The sequence below is a fragment of the Chlorocebus sabaeus genome, chromosome 20 (genome assembly GCF_047675955.1).
Source record: "Chlorocebus sabaeus isolate Y175 chromosome 20, mChlSab1.0.hap1, whole genome shotgun sequence".
In the NCBI taxonomy this organism is placed as follows: Eukaryota; Metazoa; Chordata; class Mammalia; order Primates; family Cercopithecidae; genus Chlorocebus; species Chlorocebus sabaeus.
Genome location: NC_132923.1, coordinates 8,891,739 through 8,905,452, shown reverse-complemented (window position 1 = coordinate 8,905,452; position 13,714 = coordinate 8,891,739). Strand labels below are relative to the sequence as shown.

The window sequence follows — 13,714 nt, the reverse complement described above, 5'->3', positions numbered from 1 at the left end:
TGGCTCACTGCAACCTCTGCCTCCCGGGTTCAAGCAATTCTCCAGCCTCAGACTCCTGAGTAGCTGGGATTACAGGCGTCTGCCACCATGCCTGGCTAATTTTTTTATTTTTAGTAGAGATGGGGTTTCACCATGTTGGCCAGGCCGGTCTTGAATTCCTGACCTCAAGTGATCCGTCCGCCTTGGCCTTCCAAAGTGCTGAGATTACAGGCGTGAGCCACTGCGCCTGGCCCTCTCCCTTTCTCTTTTTCTTTCTTTTTTCTTTTCTTTTCTTTTCTTTTCTTTTTTTTTTTTTGAGATAGGTTCTCCCTCTACAACCCAGGCTGGGGTGCAGTGGCGTGCGATCATGCTCACTGCAGCCTTGACCTCCTGGGCTCAAGAAATCCTCCCACCTCAGCCTCCCAAAAGCTGGGACTACAGGTATGCACCACCATGCCTGGCTAATTTTTGTACTTTTTATAGAGACAAGGTTTCACCATGTTGCCCAGGCTGCACTCTAGGTACTTCAAATAAGTGGAATCAGAGAGTATTTGTCTTTTGGTTACTGACTTACTTCACTTAGCATAATATCTTCAAGATTTATTCATGTTATAACATGTATCAGACTTTCCTCCCTTTTTAAGGCTGAATAATACTCCGTTGTGTAGAGACACCATATTTTGTTGATTCATTCGTTCGTCAGGGGACACTGGGTTTGCTTCCCCATTTTGGTTGTCGTGCATAATGCTGCTATAAACATGGCTGTGAGATATCTGTTTAGATTCCTGCTTTCAGTTCTTTTGTGTGTATATACTCAGAAGTTTATTTGTGGTATCATATGGTAATTCTAATTTTAAATTTTCATGGAAATGCCATGCCGTTTTCCACAGTGGCTGCACCATTTTACACTTACACCAGAGTGTATAAGGGTTCCAGTTTCTCCACATCCTTGCCAACACTTGTTATTTTTCATTTTGCTGCAATAGTCCTCCTTGTGGATGTGAAGTGTTATCTCATTGTGGTTTTGATTTGCATTTCCCTAATGATTAATGTCTTTTTTGAGACAGAGTCTCACTCTGTCACCCAGTCCGGAGTGCAGTGGGGCGATCTTGGCTCACTGCAACCTCCACCTCCTGGGTTCAAGTGATTTTCGTGCCTCAGCTTCCCGAGTAGTTGGGATTGGCGTGCACCACCACACCCAGCTAAATTTTGCATTTTTAGCAGAGATGGGGTTTTGCCGTGTTGGCAAGGCTGTTCTCAACTCCTGACCTCAAGTGAGCCGCCCGTCTAGGCCTCTCAAAGTACTGCCAGTACAGGCGTGAGCCACCACGCCCAGGCTGAGCATCTTTTCATGTGCTTCTTGGCCATTCATGTATCTGTGAAGAAATATCTATTCGAATAGAAAGTTCTTTCTTATGTGAACCTAACTCTGGCCTCACTGGCCCTTGCTCTGTCCTCAGGAATAACTGATGACAAATTTCCTAGTCTGCTCTCTGAATTATTTTGGAGTTCCCAGACTTGCATCTGCTTGGGCTCCTCTTCCCAGGCTGTTACATGGGGTGGTCTGTGAATTCTTTACCTGTCTGGCCCCCTTCCTCTGAATCTGGTCTCATTTGTGGATGTCCCTCTTTAAGTTGCTGACACCCTCCCTCTCTTGGAAGATGGTGTGGTGGGGGCTGTCTGGCCAGCACTGGGTATGGTCTTCACTTTCCAGCCTCGGGTGGACATACTTCTGTGGCATAGACACAGCTTCTGTGGGAGCTCAGACAGAACAGTTGGTTTCTTCTCACATAAGAAGCGGAAGACTTTGAGCCCTCCACCCTATACATATGTGGTTTGAGGCAGGGGAAGTCTTCAAAACCCAGTGGTGAATATATCCAAGAAAGAAACCTGCTGCTCCCCTCTCTGCTGAGGGCAGAGCAAGAGGAACTTGGATGATTCTGATGCAAGAGGGGGATTCAGGTTGGAAATTGGCAGACAGTTCTGAAAAATAAGAGGAAGGTTAGAACACTAGGTGAGGCTTTTGTTGTGGACCACAGTTATTAGGCTGTTAGGGATGCGTCAGTGTACTAGACACTGTATCACCATGTGGGGTGAGCTTACCCACCCCAAGGACCTTCAGCTCTCAAAGCCCAGACAGACAGGATGCACCTGCCTCCCAGCCTAGGTGTGGGAGTGGTGGCCTTTGGGAGACACAGAGGTCCTGGGAAGCACCTGGGAGTCAGGTTGTATGACCTTGGTAAAGTTAGTTCAGCTCCCAGAGCCTCAGTCTTGTCATCTGTAAAGTAGGGATGATAGCACCAATCTTGTTCCTTTCAGAGAGTTTTTATGAGTCTGATGAAAAAATATTCTTTAGAAATGCTAAAGCATACTGCACATATAAGGGGATCAGCAATTACAGGACAGTGCTGCTGCTTGGGAGGAGGAGAATGGGACCAGAGGCGTCCCAGAATCAGTATCCTGGAGGTCATCCTGAACTCACTGCGTTAGAGTCTGGAGGAGGAAATGGAGTGGGCGGTTTGAGAAAACTTTCCTGGTGGTTTTAGTATGTGCTTGAGGGGGCTGGAGGAGGGCGCATGCCCCACCGTAGTATATCTAATACGTAATAGATGGTGCTTACAGCACGATAAGGCTGTAAGCAGACTGTTCTGTTGGGGCGGTTTAGAGATAGCAGGAAAAGCTTCATGGAGGAGGTGACAATTGAATTGTGTCTTAAAGGATGTGTAGGAGGGTCCCAGATAGAAAATGGGGATTGTAGGCAGAGGGAACAGCAGGTACAAAGGCACGGAACTGTGAGCAAGGGGAGGGTGGCAGGGAGCTGCTTGGTGAGGCTGACACATGTGTGGGTGGGTGGTCTGAGTGGGACAGGTGGAGGCCGGCCTTGGTGGGCCCCTGTAGGAGTGGAAGTGGAATGCCATAGAGGGGGGCTCTGGAGCCTGGACTTCAGCAGGTGCTGAAGGTGCCCTTGAGGCTGGGGCTTGGCCCCAGCACAGACTGTAGCCCAGGACAACCTTTTGCATGAAGCTGGGGGTCCCAGAGTCACTCTGTCGTAGCCCTGCTTTGGCCAGCAAGGCCAGGTCACATCTGTCAGCACCTGCAGGGGCGGCTCATGGAAATTGTGCAGGCTGGTATCCGTGGACAGGGTGCGTGGTTGGCGGCTTTCTCTCAAGCAGGAGTTCTGAATTTATCCTCCCCTGATGGGAGTTCTCCCTGTCACATCAACATTGAGTCTGGGGGAACCACAAAATCTTTTTTTTTTTTTTTTTTTTTTTAGAGATGGGATCTCACTCTGTTGCCCAAGCCGGAGTGCAGTGGCATAATCATAGCTCACTCCAGCCTTGAACTCCTGCCTCAGCTTCTGAGTAGCTAGCACTATAGGCATGCATCACGATGCCCGGCTAATTTTTTAAAAAATATTTTACAGAGATGAGGTCACCCTATGTTGCACAGGCCTTGAGTGATCCTCCTGCCTCGGCCTCCCAAAGCTCTGGGATTTATAGCCATGAGCCACTGAGCCAGGCTGGAGCCCCTTTTCAAAGAGGGCATGGGGCAAAATGCCTGGGAAAAGCCCATTAGGCACAAGGGGATTATTCCTTGCTCCTCACACATCCCTTTAACTCCCTCCTTTATTCCCCAAGAATGGGAATCACACCTGTTGGAGGAGGTACTGCCAAAGGTTTGCATTTGCACATGAGGGGGTGCCCTGAAGCCAGGACTGAGCAGTCAGTCCCTCCAGCTATATATTATCTTCTCAAACTCTTTGGCTGTCCATTCTGGAGGAGTTTGTTTTGTTCCTCTCTGCAGCACTCCCAAGTGGGACATTCTGGGGTTACAGAGCCTTGGTTACACATTTCTGGAGAGATTTTGCCCTGTTCACTTCTCCATGTGGCATCCCCGAATTCCCTCTCGGCCCTGTTTTCTGCAGCTTTCTGGAACATTCCACTGGGGGCCCCGCCACTTCTACTGCATCACCTGCCACTTTGTGCAGAGCACTGACTCTGGAGTCAGGTAGCATTCGGTATAGTTGCTGCCCTTGCCCTTGACCAGCACGACCCTGGGGAAGTACTTCACTGAGACTCAGTTAGCTTATTTGTCAAGTGGGAATAGTAATGCCTGCCTCAAAAAACCCGAACCCCAGCCTTGCTGGGTTGTGAGTCTTCAATGAGGTGAGAAGCAATTAGCACAGAGCCTGGCACATGACAAGGGTGCAATAAATGCCAGCAGGACTGCCTTTCACCCGTGTCTCCTGCCAAGCCTGTCTCTCGAGCTCTGGATTCATGTCTTCAACTCGGCCCAGACTTCTGGCCAGATCCTCCCTCCTGTGCCAGGTGCTCAGCATGACCCAAACCAAACATATCACACCCCTCACAGACCTCCCTGCCCTGCTTGTCCAGGGGACAGACTCCCCACCCACCCAGCTACCCAGCCAGGAGCTCGCACATCACGCCAAACGTCTCTGCCTTGGTTTGGATTCTCACCACATCTCAGTAGGATCTAGCAGTCAGCCGGCCTGGTGCACTCCACTCTTCGTGCCTCTCTCCACGGCCCCTCCTCCCGCATCCTCCCCTTGCCTACCTGCCTGACATCCCTGTGCACAACTGGGCGATTCCTAAACATTGGGATTTCACGGGTCTGTAAAATTTCAAAAACAATTCTGGGGACCAATTAAGGTTGCCAGCTTTTTCTTTTTGAGACAGAGTCTCGCTCTGTCGCCCAGGCTGGAGTGCAGTGGCGCGATCTCCGCTCACTGCAAGCTCCGCCGCCTCCTGGGTTCACGCCATTCTCCTGCCTCAGCCTCCCTAGAAGCTGGGACTACAGGCGCCCGCCACCACGCCCGGCTAATTTTTTTGTGTTTTTAGTAGAGATGGGGTTTCGCCGTGTTCGCCAGGATGGTCTCGATCTCCTGACCTCGTGATCCGCCCGCCTCAGCCTCCCAAAGTGCTGGGATTACAGGCGTGAGCCACTGCGCCTGGCCAACCGTCACCATAATTTCTTAAAAGATGCTTGGTTGGGCGTGGTGGCTCAGGCCTATAATCCCAGCACTTTAGGACGCTGAGGGGGGAGGATTGCCTGAGCCCAGGAGATAGAGACCAGCCAGCTACCATAAGGAGACCCTGTCTTAAAAAAAAAAAAAAAAAAAAAAGTTAAAAAAAAAATTAGTCGGGCATAGCAGTGCATACGTGTAGTCCTAGCTAAGTGGGAGGCTGAGGAGGGAGGATCACCTGAGCCCAGCATTTGGAGGCTGCAATGAGCTATGATTGCACTACTGCACTCCAGCCTGGGCAACAGAGCCAGACCCTGTCTTAATAACAAAAAACGACCTTGCTTTAACGGCCCCCCACACCCGCCCCCCCAGATGAGGAAGGGTGAAACGTGAGAATGAGGGGCGCTTTTGGCACCAGACACCGTGGAGATGTACACACAGCCTTTTCTGAAGCCACTAGGCTTCTCTCTGCAGACCATTCCGAGTGGCGTTTGGGACCCAGCTGGAGGTGAGTCATTTCTCCTCGGGAGGCTCCTCAGTGAGGTTTATGTATTTGTTTCTGTACGAATGGAGGAGCAGTGATGAGCTGTCTGTTGGGTGGTTGAAAGGCTGTGAGGAAAGGTGTGAAGTAGGGTCTGCTGGCTCAGCATGGAGGAGCTGCCTGGCGCTGCTGAGCCTGTGGGTCCCACGGTCTCTCCTCCCCTCTTCCTGTGGCTTTGTGGTTCATTCCCACTTTAACCCCAGCAACCTGAGCCTCCAGAGGTTACTGGGCATTCTCTGGGCCACAGGCGGTGTTGGGGGTCAGGACTGTGGGTAGAAACTTTCTTCCTGAAGCATCTGTCTTGAGTATAGTATGGGGAGCCTTTAAAAAACCCTAATGACTGGGTCTCATTTCCATGGTTCTGCGGCGACAAGCAAGGTGGAGCCTACAAGGCTCCAGATGAAACTGACTCTGGCTGGGTTTGGCAAACTGCTGGGCGGCATGAGCATCCGTGGGCAGCCATATTTTCTATTTAGGGCTGCCCCATCTTCTTGTTTTCTTCTTTTTCTTTTTTTTTTTTAGAGACAAGGTTTGACTATGTTACCCAGGCTGGTCTCAAACTCCTGGCCTCAAGGGATTCTCCCGCCTCAGTCTCCCAAAGTGCTGGGATTACAGGTGTGAGTCAGGCCTGCTCCATCTTCTTTGTCTTCTGATTTTAGCTTTCATTCTAGTGTCTCCATGCCCTCAGGTCATGCTTTAGATACCCTGGGCTATGAGTGTATGACTGTTCTCTGCTGGGCTGGGCTGAGCTGGGAAGAACACAAAGGAATAAGAAACTGGATCCCGCCCATGAATTCTAGGTTCAATTCTGGTCACACTTGCTGTGCGGCCTCGAACAAGTCGCTTTCCCTCTCTGGGCCTCTGTTTCCCCTCTGTACAATGGGAAGAGTGGATGCATTCTTATACTCCCTCTAGTGCTGCGGGTGTGTGGTTTCCCCCTTACTGGTGACAGCATATTCCAGGAATTCTGGAAACCCTCCCCCATGTAGAAGCAGAGTCACTCTCTCCCCGCCTCCTTGCTAGTCCTTTTACTCCTGGCCCAGTGAGGCTCATGATTTTTGTATAAACCATTCTGTGGAATTTTAGAATTCTTGATGGAAAAATGATGAGCTGACAAGAAAATATTTTGAAATCCAGAGCATTCCACTCACTGCCTGTTACGGTTAAGGCCCAGGCCCAGGCTTTCGCTTGGATGCTTAGCCTCCTCTTGCCTTGGGGTTTCTGCAGAAACACTGTTCCCGTGGAGGGGGAGGGAGCCGTGAGGGTGCCTGGTCCACATCTCTGCTGCTGCAATGTGTACTTAAACCCACACAGGCAAATGAATATTTGTTTGTTATATATTTTTTATTGTAAAAAGGTGCATAGAAGGAAATTGAAATAGTGCTTATCTCTGGTGATATGTATCTTTCCATTTTCTTCTTCCTATGTGCAAATATATAGTATTATTATATATACTGTATACACAATAAATAATCATAAAAATATATTTCTTTAGAAAGTTTGGATCAAAATACGTGGAATTTTTCTTGTCTTGCATTTTTCGTACAGCATTATGTCATGTCTTCAATGTTTTTCTAGAATAGTTTTGGCCGGGCGTGGTGGCACACGCCTGTAGTCCCAGATACTTGGGAAGCTGAGATGGGAGGATCACTGAAGCCCAGAAGTTAAAGCTACAGTGAGCCATCATCATGCCATTGCTCTGCAGCCTGGCAACAGAGGGAGACCCTATCTCTGAAAATGTATAATAATTGGCCAGGCACGGTAGCTCATGCCTGTAATCCGAGCACTTTGGGAGGCAAAGCGGGTAGATCACCTGAGGTCAGGAGTTCGAGACCAGCCTGGCGAATATGGTGAAACCCTGTCTCTACTAAAAATACAAAAATTAGCTGGGTGTGGTGGCGGGCTCCTATAATCCCAACTACTTGGGAGGTTGAGGCAGAAGAATCACTTGAACCCAGTAGGTGGAGGTTGCAGTGAGCCAAGATCGTGTCACTTCACTCCAGCCTGGGCGAAAGAGTGAAACTCCATCTCAAAAAAAAAAAAAAAAAAAATATATATATATATATATATATAAAAAAAAAATAAATTTTAAAGGTTTCTGCATTATGTAGTTATATCATAATTTCTATAACTAGTCCCTTATGGTTGGATATTTGGTTATCTCCAGCATGCTGGGGTTTTTTTTTTTTTTTTGAGACGGAGTTTCACTTGTTGCTCAGGCTGGAGTGCAATGGCATGATCTCTGCTTACCGCAACGTCTGCCTCCTGGGTTCAAGTGATTCTCCTGCCTCAGCCTCCCGAGTAGCTGGGATTACAGGCATGTGCCAGCATACCCAGCTAATTTTGTATTTTCGGTAGAGATGGAGTTTCTCCATGTTGGTCAGGCTGGTCTGGGACTCCTGACCTCAGATGATCCGCCCAGCTTCCCAAAGTGCTGGGATTACAGGTATAAGCCACCGCGCCCAGTCCATGCTGTTCTTTTAAATAACATTGAGATGAACTTTTTTCTGATTTTCAAGTGCCTGAGACAGGACTCCGGGGCCCGTGAATCACTAATAACAACCGTTTCTTCTGTCCACAGAATCCAGGAGTCCTCCAGCTGAGAACGAGGTGTCCACCCCCACGCAGGTGAGCTCCTGTTCTTGTAAAAGGGTCAGGGCAGCAGCACCTAGTGGTTAGGAGTGTGGGCGGATGCCAAACTGAATTTGGTTTAAATCCCAGCTCTGTCACTTAGTAGAAATGTGGCTGTGGTGAGTTATCTGTGCTTTTCAAGACTCTGTGAAAGGGAATCATAAAAATTATCTTGTCCCAGGACTGTAAAGAGTGGAGCAGCGCTGGCCTGGCACGCAGAGCTGACCTGCATCTAGCGGCAGCTATTTCATCTCTGAGCTTTTTGGACACTGCTAACGGCTTAGCTTGAGATTGGATTCTGTTCATCTGAGTCCTTCCCCTGTGGACTCCTGGTGTCATAACTTGCTGGAAAGAGGATTACCTCTGAAGCTGCTTAACAAATTCCATGAGTAATCCAATTTCCTATCCAACTATATCTCCTCCTGTGGCCCTTAATTCCCTAAATGCTAAGCTGGGAGGCACAGCCACTTCTGGAGCTGTGCAGCACAGGGAAGGAGCCTGGGGCTCTTGAACCTTATCTGTGTTCCATGTAGGAACAGCTGCAAGTGGAGCCCATACCCATGGGGCTAGAGTGCTCCCAACACAGGTTCTGGGGAAACTGACACCGACTGACGACTGGCCTCATCCTGCTAAACTGTGAGCCTTGCATTTGCTGTTTCATTGGCTCCTTATGTTAACGTTACAAGGGAGTGCTTGTAAGGGCTGCTTAACATGGGGTAAGAAGTTTGAGGCCAGGGCCAGGTGCCGGGGCTCACGCCTGTAATCGCAGCACTCTGGGAGGCCAAGGCGGGCAGATCATCTGAGGTGAGGAGTTCAAGACCAGCCTGACCAACATGGAGAAACCCTGTCTCTACTGAAAATATAAAATCAGCTGGGTGTGGTGGCACATGCCTGTAATTCCAGCTATTTGGGAGGCTGAGGCAGGAGAATTGCTTGAACCTTGGAGGCGGAGGGTGCGGTGAGCCAAGATCGCACCATTGCACTCCAGCCTGGGCAACAAGAACGAAACTCCATCTCAAAAAAAGAAAAAAAGAAAAAAAAAAGAGAAGTCTGAGGCCGGGCGCAGTGGCTCACTCCTGTAATCCCAGCACTTTGGGAGACTGAGGCGGGTGGATCACCTGAGGTCAGGAGTTCCAGACCAGCCTGGCCAACATAGGGAAACCCCGTCTGTACCAAAACCACAAAAATTAGCTGGGCGTGGTGGCGCGTGCATGTAATCCCAGCTATTCAGGAGGCTGAGGCTGGAGAATCACTTGAACACGGGAAGCATAGGTTGCAGTGAGCTGAGATTATGCCATTGCACTCCAGCTTGGGTGACGAGAATCTCTATTTCTTTTGTGAAACTCCATTTCACAAAAAAACAAAAAATAAAAAGAAATCTGTCCAAGGTGACATAGCTCATAAGTAGTGGAGCCAGGATTCCAGTCACAGTGGTACCTGCACCTTTGCATCGGACCTGTAAGGACAACAGCTGCTTCAGTGTATCCACTGAGCATCTTCTCTGTGCAGGGTGCTGTGCCCTTCAGCTTTTGGTGGAGAGGCAGGTGCAAAGAAAGCTCCACCCTTAGCAGACACGGTGTGGATAGAAAAAATGCAAATAATAGTATTATTGATTTTTCCACTGTTATGAATGAAATGGAGAAAGGAATGCTTTGGGCGGATCAGGGAGGGCTCTGAGGAGGAGGTACCTCCTGAACTGGTTCTGAATGGTGGTGGAATCTGCAGAAACAGGCTGATGGTGAGGAATGTCTCTTTTAGGCACCTACTACTAATAAAGACGACGATAATATTCTCTCCAGAGATTCTGCAAATGCGACAAGCCTCCCAGGTAAGGACTGGGTATTTTCATATTCACAGGGTCTGAGGGACAGATTTGTCTCTGCGGAAAGTCCTTTCTTATTTGGACAGGTCGTCAGAGGATCAATGGCAGAAATGTTTTGTTTTTGTTTTTGTTTTTGTTTTGAGACAGAGTCTTGCTCTGTTGCCTAGGCTGGAGTGCAGTGCGATCTCGGCTCACCACAACCTCCACTTCCCGAGTTCAAGCAATTCTCCTGCCTCAGCCTCCCGAGTAGCTGGGATCACAGGGGCATGCCACCGTGCCCGGCTAATTTTTATATTTTTAGTAGAGACGGGGTTTCACCGTGTTGGCCAGGCTGGTCTCGAACTCCTGACCTCGTGATCTGCCTGCCTCGGCCTCCCAAAGTGCTGAGATTACAGGCATGAGCCACCGTGCCTGGCCAGAAATATTCTTTTGTTACTTTATATGTTGAAGTTTGATATTGTTAGCTAAGTTATAATGAGGAGACCGTAAGAAAAATGGGATAAATCAGTGAGATATTTCACAATTGGCCCACAATACAAATGAATGTGCTGCAAACAAGATTACTGGAGTCTGAAATGGAATACCTGTTGAGGGAAATCTTTATTTTGGGAGCCCTTGATTTCAATGCTTCTGATTCCCTATCCCTGCAAGACCAGGAAAACTTGCCAGTATTTGAATCAAGAAAGATCACAAGTCCTGTGTTTGACTAGGTGTATGGGACTTATGGAATCCAGACTCCAGAGGTTCAGTAGTTGAGTGGCTCCAGCTGATGACTCTTGGGCTTTGTGAGGCAGTCCTTGCCCTCGTTCCCCATCCCTGGGTGGGTTCCTGCCTGCACCTGATGCTGGCTGCCTCTGCTACAACAGCCCAGGTGCCAAGCCCTACTATGGTGCAGTGCACCTGTGGAAGACCTGCTAGATACCTGGGCCTGAGCTCTGCACAGTTGGGGACTCAGAGAGGATTAGAGCCATCCCTCTTCTCAAGGAGGCTACAGTCCAAGCCCCCACAAAGAGTAAACTGGTAACTGTGACAAAGACCAGAATGTGAGATGGGCGGAAAGGGAGGCACAGATAAAGCAAAGTGGAATTTAGAGATTTGAGAGAGTGCATCAAGCTGAGCAGTCACAGAAAGCTCATGGAGGAGGTGCCATTTGAAATAGGCTTTGAATGGCATGGGTGGGATGCAAGAGGTTGAGTGTTCAAAGGTTGCTATGGGTCGGGCGCAGTGGCTCACGCCTGTAATCCCCGCACTTTGGGAGGCCAAGGTGGGAGAATCACCTGAGATCAGGAGTTCAAGACTAGCCTGGTCAACATGGTGAAACCCCATGTCTACTAAAAAATACAAAAATTAGCCGGGCGTGTTGGTGGGTGCCTATAATCCCAGCTACTTGGGAGGCTGAGACAGGAGAATCGCGGGGAGGTGGAGGTTGCAGTGAGCCAAGATTGAGCCACTGCACTCTATCCTGGGCCACAGAGTGAGACTCCATGTCAAAAAAAACCAAAAGCAACAGCAACAACAAAAACAAAGGCTGCTATGGAGGAGGGGACCCTCCAGTCCTCTCCGTCCACCCTCACTGATGATTTTTTTTTTAACTTTTTTTAAAGATCAGCCCATGTATGGTCTTTAGTGAGGTCTTTTTTTTTTTTTTTTTCCTGAGTTGGAGTCTGGCTCAGGCTGGAGTGCAATGGCACGATCTCGGCTCACTGCAAGCTCCGCCTCCTGGGTTCACGCCATTCTCCTGCCTCAGCCTCCCGAGTAGCTGGCACTACAGGCGCCCACCACCACACCCGGCTAATTATTTGTATTTTTAGTAGAGATGGGGTTTCACCGTGTTAGCCGGGATGGTCTCAATCTCCTGACCTTGTGATCCACCCGCCTTGGCCTCCCAAAGTGCTGGGATTACAGATGTGAACCACTGCGCCCAGCCTGTCACTGATGATTTTATCCAGCTTCATGTCACTAAAGACCATCCACAGGCTGGCAACACCCAATTTTATATCCCTACCCTGATCTGTCCACTAAGACCCAGACTAATGTACCCAACTGCCTAGTTGACACATGGGACATCCGCTAGCAGTCTCAAATATATATATATATATATATATATTTTTTTTTTTTAAGATAGATTTTTGCTCTTGTTGCCCAGACTGGAGTGCAATGGCGTGATCTCAGCTCACCACAACCTCTGCCTCCTGGGGTCAAGCGATTCTCCTGCCTCAGCCTCCTGAGTAGCTGAGATTACAGGGATGTGCCACCACGTCCAGCTGATTTTGTATTTTTAGTAGAAACAGGGTTTCTCCATGTTGGTCAGGCTGGTCTCAAACTTCCGACCTCAGGTGATCTGCCCGCCTCAGTCTCCCAAGGTGCTGGGATTACAGGTGTGAGCCACCACGCCTGGCCAGCATTCTCAAATTTAACATGTCTGAAAGAGAACACCTGACACTTCCCCACCTCTTCAACCCAGATCTGTTCTTCTCCATCTTCCCTATCTCAATAACTGGTACTGCATTTGCTCAGATGGGGGATCGGGCACACTTCCTCCCTACTCCTCATCCTGTGGCCAGTCCCTCAACAAGTGTTGTCCTTGTGCTTTGAGACGTATCTAGGAGCTGACCTCTCCTCACCATCTCCAGTGCCAACACCCAGTCCAGCCCCTGCCACCTCTCATCCAGCAGGATTTCCTGGGCTGCCAACTGGTCTACCAACTTCTAGGCTTAACCCCCAACCAACTCTTTTCCAACCAGCACCTAGAGTGTCCCTTAAAACACAAATCCAAGCTCTCTCTGGCTCAGTGCCATCTCCCCCAGAGTATAAGTCAAAGTCCTGACAAAGTCCCCAGTTTCTACGGGGAGTCCCAGCGAAGCCATGTGGTCCCCTATCTTTAGACGTTGCCTCTCCATTCTCCCTTTCCTCGCTCTGCCCCAGCCACAGTGCACTCCTTGCTCCTCCACACATGCTCTACCTCAGGGCCTTTGTACTTGCTGTGTGCTCTGCCTGGACAGGCTTCCTCTGACATCCACTTGGCCAGCTCCTTCCTATCACTCAAGTCTCTGCTCAGATGCACCCTTCTCCGGGAACTTTTTCTTGAGAATTTTTTTAAAAAACATGTGTTTGTCTGTCTTCCTTGATTGGATGTAAGATCCATTTAGGCACATGATAGGCACTCAAAGAATATTTGTTGGATGAAAGAAGGAACAAATATATGGCTTGCTGCCATGGCTCATGCCTGTAATTGCAGCACTTTTGGAGGCTGAGGTGGGCGGATCACCTAAGGTCAGGAGTTGGAGACCAGCTTGGGCAACATGGCAAAACCCCATCTCTACAAAAAATACAAAATTAGCCGGGCGTGGTGGCGCGTGCCTGTTGTCCCAGGTACTTGGGAGGCTGAGGTAGGAGAATTGCTTGAACCCGGGAGGTGGAGGCTGCAGTGAGCAGAGATCACACCACTGCACTCCAGCCTGGGTGACAAGAGCGAGACTCCATTTCAAAAAAAAAGAAGGAACAAATATAAAAGATGATGAAATATTAATAAATAAGCAAGCCAAGCATACTGCTTTCATTACACGGCTGCATCTCTCAAGAGACATGGGACACGCTTGGAGAAACTTGTCCTTGCAGCCACTAGTCTGGGCTCATTGCACTGCCTGCCTCCAGTAGGCATCTGAAGTGATGGCTGGCAGGCAGCCTCTTCTTCAGCAGTGGATTGCATTTTGGGTAGAAGAGCCTGAATGCTGGGTCCATACAACTGTGACTGCAT

General features: G+C 49.2%; 1 protein-coding gene across 1 annotated transcript in view; it reads left to right on the top strand.

Annotated features, from left to right (window-relative positions):
• Positions 1–13,714, top strand: part of IL6R (interleukin 6 receptor) — a 62,323-nt gene that overhangs the window by 33,457 nt on the left and 15,152 nt on the right. Inside the window, 2 exon segments of the mRNA XM_007976966.3 lie at positions 8,086–8,132; positions 9,894–9,963. Of these exon segments, the coding sequence (XP_007975157.1) occupies positions 8,086–8,132; positions 9,894–9,963 (117 nt within the window).